General features: G+C 37.6%; 1 gene segment (V, D, J or C); it reads right to left on the bottom strand.

Annotated features, from left to right (window-relative positions):
- Window positions 1-2,034: 2,034 nt before the first annotated feature.
- Window positions 2,035-5,904, bottom strand: LOC133990153 (M1-specific T cell receptor alpha chain-like; the record flags this gene model as incomplete). The annotated part of the segment is given in 5 exon segments: window positions 2,035-2,411; window positions 4,144-4,251; window positions 4,371-4,406; window positions 4,648-4,878; window positions 5,850-5,904. Coding segments are annotated over 5 exon segments (432 nt in total), but the record flags the coding sequence as incomplete, so codon positions are not given.
- Between the last annotated feature and the right edge of the window lie 262 nt (window positions 5,905-6,166).

Below are 6,166 nucleotides of genomic sequence, written 5' to 3'. Positions count from 1 at the left end.
AACAGTTCAATAAGGAAAATGAACAAAACAAGACTAAGGGCCCCATTTTAATGATCTATAGCGCATGGCGTGAAGAGCGTGGCGCAACTGCCTTTGGGGCGAATCCAAATCCACTTTTGCTATTTTAACGGCGGGATAATGTTCACTGCGCCTGGTGCTTGGTCTCAAAGGGTTAAAAGGACTTAAGTCTCCTCATTAATCATTAGGCGTATTTTGGGCATAACACAGTAAACCAATCAGAGTGTCATCTCCCTTTAATATCCAGGCGTCAGCTTGGCGGATTGTTAGTTTGATGGCAGATTTACCAGGATTGGTCACATGACTACATTGACAGTTTCATTGATCATTACTGCGACTGATTATGATACATAGTGGAGCGTCATTGTTACTTTTAATATGTAGATGTACATCATAATATGAATTCACATTTTAGTCCTTTTATTTGTAATGTTTTGCATGTTTGCTGCTGCGCGTCCGTAACAAGCTCAGTGTCGCCTATCTAGCAGCATATTGGACTCTTGATGATCCTTTAACAACAGTGAAATATGAGCCAGTGACTTTAGACCTGTTTTTTTTGGACTGTGGCACAATCGCTTTCCTCTGCCTCAAAATAGCAACGCGCCATCAATGCGCCTGACCAACCTCATTATGAGAGCAACACGCCTATAGGCGCACAGACTGTTGCATTTGCTATTTAGACAACGTGAACGCAGGGCGAGAAAATGACAACTGAGCCAGGGGAAACTAACAAAGGAACATGCACCACGCCTGCTATCCACTTTGGGCCCCTGACACTTTGGGCCCCTGGTACTTTGGGCTCCAGACACTTTGGGCCCCTGGGTTTCTGCTTGTACAGTGACACTCAGACTTCTGAATATGACAGTATTCTTTATGAAAACAGCTTGTTCTGCCAACTGGACCCATTTTATTTTAGATATAACACATTAAATGACTTTTTTTAGAATTTAGCCATTCATAAATATTAACAAGCAATTTTAACTGTATAAAACCAAACAAAATCACCTTGAGTTTGGGCTTCTCTCCACACATATATAAGGTACAAACGATGCTGCATTGGGTCAGAATGACACCATAGGTCCAAATATCACAACGAGGAGGAGAATCTTATTCAAGGTATAAAATAACAGGAGTCATATGTTCCATCAGGTAGATTTGTCTGATGTTTTGTACCCATTGTGCTTTTGCAGGAGGGTTAGGCTTCATCCAGTTAATAGTTTTTCTTGCCATCATCAACAATATATGCAATATGTCCAATGGGGATTAGGGTTAGGGTTATATTTTACAACTGCATCCATTACATTCACCCTCCAAAATTTTCCCCACACTCGTCCGGGTCTACGGCTCCCAGTGTCACACGTGAATCTTTTCGGCCCAAGTGGGAAACAAATCCCAGTCTCCAGCATGATAGTCAGGCATCAGCTGATTGGATAGAACTTCAACATTTAAATGTTTTAAATTTGTGAAATTTGAAAATTCAGCTCCATAAGTCCCTGGTTATTTCAATGCTCAAAGCCCATGTGCTGTGCTGTAACCCAATGAGAAGAAAAGTCTGGTCTTCCTGATCTTAGGAGCACAAAAAGACCCAATCAGGACAGCGTTGTGCCCCAGTGCTTAATTTGTAAATTATTGCTCGTGAGGGACTTTCACTCGTAGCCTCACAGAGGGCTGTGGGAACATAGGGTCTAAATTTGAATAATCTTTTAGAAATGTGTGAACATAGACACGCTCCCGTGGGTCCAGGGTGATGACACTTCTTTAAACCTTTCCAAAATATCTGTATTTTGGGGCAGTCCCAGAAAATATGAGTATGTTCCCCAACCATAACACAGTTTCTCAGTTGTTTTAAAAACACAGGTCACTAGTAGAGTCCTACATTAAATGACTTTGATTGATATTCTCTGTACTTACTGCCATTCATAAACATTAACTGTACAGAAAAAATACTACACACAGCTAAACACACAAATTAAAGCAGGATTTATGAATAAATCACACAGAGTCACTCTGTCGTTTTTCAGAGTTTATTTAAACATCACAGAGGAAATATCACATAAACAGGTTTCAATATTTTTATACTTAAAGCAAAACAATCAGTCTGTCAGACTTTAACTGGAACTCAGATATATTTACATCAGCAGGAAGAAATAAAGAATAAAAAATCATTCATTGAAAATCAACTTGTACAGAATAATAAAGATGTGACAGGAAGTCTTCACATCTGTCCACAGTATGAAGATATGAACAGCTGCTATAATAAAAGCTGATTATTATTTAAATGTTATTATTTAAATGACAGCAAGCGACGAGTCAACGCTTCATCGACTCGATCTGAGACTCGTATCGTGAATCCGACCTCTTGAGTTTTTCTCTGGTGAAGATCTGACGAGCTCCTAAAAGACAAAACATGAAGAAAAGATTTAATTCATCTGACATGAATCTTTTTTTAATGACATTTACATTGATTTGTTCACTTTGACAGAACGTTTGTCTCTTTGCACACGAAGCGACCAAGTCCAGTTTTACCAAACCGTCTACACCACTGACTGAGCGCTGAGGTTCAGAGCTCTAAACAGCTTTATTAAGCTCTAAAACCAAGTAGCTAATCTATGAGGTCTGATAGTTAATAACTTTAACATTCACCTTGGTGTTATCCTCCACATCAGTGGTTTAGATGACTGGGATAAACTGGACTGGTTGTTGGCTCGTGGACCGATGTTAGGAAACGTCTTCAAAACAATCCTAAATCTCCCCAAAGTTATGTTCTCATATCATACGTATGATTTCCTTTGGTGGATACGCTTTGTGTAAGAAATGTTCATATTAAACGCATCTGCAGCTTAATCATGATGAACATCGACTTCTCTCAGCTACGACTCGGTATCGTTTAAGAAATGACGACATCAGCACCAATCCAAGCTCCTTAAAGCAGGCATGTCCAAACTATTCCACAAAAGGGCCGTGTGGCTGCAGGTTTTTGTTCCAACCGATCAAGAGCACATGATTCAACCAATCAACTGTCTGAAGACTGAGATCAATTGATTAAATGATTCAAGTCTGGTGTGCTCCTGATTGGTTGGAATGAAAACCTGCAGCCACACGAACCTTTGTGGAATAGTTTGGACGCCTCTGCCTTAAAGTGATAATGAGACCAAACATATGTCGCATTAAATCCAAGGAGGCTTGGTGTTGATCAGCTGTGAGCAAGTCCAGACAAACAGTCTTATCTTCTGTCTCTGGGTGCAGAAAGGATCGATTGATGGGAGACGTTTCAATAGCAGTTGGTATCGATTGCTTTCAGACACCTTAAAAAGGTATAATCAGAAATCAATGGATACCAAGTATAATGGTCTCCCATCAAAGGACAACATCTAAGGTAACAACCGATTTATCAATTTATTTCGGACGATACCTTAAAGATATCGGGTTCGGATTCCCAACTCAGAAAATATCGTTAAGTTGGTTAAACACCAAAAGGCTCAACGCTGATTTGAAGCACAAGACAGGATGAGTTTACATCGTACACTTAACTAAACCAAGTTTTAGTATCTAAAGCTAAAAACAGGTAGAACGTGATTCCCAGTCATTGAGTCAAAGTCCTGAACTCTCCAATAAGACCACTGTAAACAATTCTTTGTTATTTCACTCTTAATCCAGACAGCTGTTACAGTTTCATCCAGTGTCAAGATCTGAGCTTCATACTCTGCATTGTGGATATTGGAGTGATGGATGGAGGTAATATTAATATCAGTCATGTCCCATCTCACAGTAGCATCAAACAAACATCTTCTCTGACTTTCACCAGAACCCAAACTCAGAACATTAAGACAGAAACACTGACAGCGATCATTAAAACACGTTTAGCTTATTAAACGTAATCAGAGGTTCAAGCAATCAACATTGGGAATGATGAGTCTACAACCAAAACAAAATGCAGGTTGTAACAACACTTGATTTTTATTATACTATTGATGGTTAAATGTTTAATACCTTCCAGGAAACTGAGAGATTATGCATTTTGAACTACTGGTATCGGTTAAAATGTGACAGGTACCCAACCCTAGTTATTACTCACATTGATTCCTACAGTATAAAGAACTATGAGCATGAACAGTTATTACTCACATTGACTCATCCACAGCCGCAGCGTCATCAGGACGTTGAACACGACGGTCTTCAGGAAGAGAAGTCTGAGTCCCAGGATGGTCAAAGACATTAAGTTCACCTTCTCATCTGCAAACCACAGAGGAAGAAATTAAACCAAGACTCAAAGGAACAAAGCTTTAGAACCAGAATCAGCTGTTCATATTATCATTATTATTATTATTATTATTATTATTATTAATACTAACCTGGCTGCAGAGTTTCCTCACATTTATCTTCACCCACTGAAAGAAATGAGACAGAAGAAGGATTAAAGTTTAGTTTTAAATACTTTGCAAACACTGATCACACATCGATCGTCATCTTTGAGACGCGTGTTGACAAAAGAGCGACGAGTTTCACATTTCAGCAGGAACAATAGACGAGTTCATCATCAGAGGCTTCAGACAGAGAATAAACTAAAATGGAAGGTTTCACTTTACTCTAATAAAAAGAAAACATTAAAAGGAAATCACTCAAACTCACCTGACATGCACTCAGTGTCGTTGGTTCCAGGAGCCAATGGAACCACCTCGTTGTACAGAGAGTCCCCATCAATCCGGACGGCCTCGGTCTTATTGAAAAGATCCCAATTTGTTTTATTGTTTGTTATATTTTGTTGGGTGAAGCCAGTTGCCAGGCACCAGGACCCAATGCTTGTTTTGTTATCATCGTCTGGGTCCGTCAGGATGAAGTACGATGGTTCGAACACTTCCTCTGAAAAACACAAAAAAAGGACAAACTCATAAACAACAGGACTAAAGTGAAAACATCACCAACGTCTCTGTTTCTGTCGTCTCTGTCCGATCCAACGGACGATTCCCAGCTGCTGTTAGACGTGTTTTATATTTGAAAATCAAAGAAAGATAAAACAGAGCGTTTGGACTCGTAGTGAAACAATCACCGGACCGATGAACAGAAGAAAAGAATCAAACCTAAAGGAGACGACGGCCGTCACACTGTGATTCAAACACAGACGGAAACTTCCTGCAGTTTCCACTAAAGTGACGATCGGTAAAAACTAAGAAACAACGACCGGAAAAACATTATTTCATTATTCTTTTAGAAACTCTGAAACTTTAAGGAACTAATCATGTTTTTACATAAGTCCAGTCAGGAGTCAGTTTGTTCTCTACAATAAAACAAGTATATTATAATCATCACGTTTTCTAATCATACGTCTTTATTAGGTTTGGTATTTTTCTGCTCTAATTAAACACAGTTTTAACGTTGCATTCAGTTCATTACTAAGCTGTTGTTGTTCATTTATTTTACTTTGTCATGTTTAAAAGTCGCTGCTACTGACTTAAGTTTGATTTGAAGAAACTGAATTCATGTTTTAAAAAAGGACAAAATAAGCTCAGGCTTCAGTCTGCAGCTTTTCTTCGGTCAAAGAAAACAAAAGATAATAAAAGAGAGATTAAATAATCAGTAAGAGAAACATAAAGGGACGAAGAAAGAATGATGATATATTAAGTGTTTTGTTTTTGTATCTTATCAGTTTTTCTCTTATCTTTGTTTTGTTTGCATGAAAATCTGTACAAGAAATTATTGTTAATTTAAGTTGTAAATGATCGGAAACATAAAACTTACCTTAAAACCTAATAACACACAGATTATATATTATATAATTATATTATTATTATTATTATTATTATTATTATTATTATATATTATTGATGACTTACTGAGCTGAACGATCACTTTGGATCCGGATCCAAACAGGATCTTGTTGTTATTCACACATCAAATCGTCTCGTTACGAAATCTCACGAAGAGACAGAAACATGAACATCGCTCCGATGTTTAAATATATATATTTTATTATATATAATATGTTCAGATTTATATTTAATATTTAATAACTTACTTTTTTCAGTTATTAATTTAGTTCCAGCTGTCACATTATCGTTATGTTCCTTTCACTTCTTAAACTGCTTCTTTTTTAGGAATTAATTGTCAGTTTTTTTTTTAATATTTGGGAGAGAAAAGTTTATTAACATCT

Source organism: Scomber scombrus, chromosome 11, assembly GCF_963691925.1.
Source record: "Scomber scombrus chromosome 11, fScoSco1.1, whole genome shotgun sequence".
Lineage (NCBI taxonomy): Eukaryota > Metazoa > Chordata > Actinopteri > Scombriformes > Scombridae > Scomber > Scomber scombrus.
The sequence above is the reverse complement of the archived record's forward strand: the minus strand, read 5'-3'. Positions and strand labels throughout refer to the sequence as shown.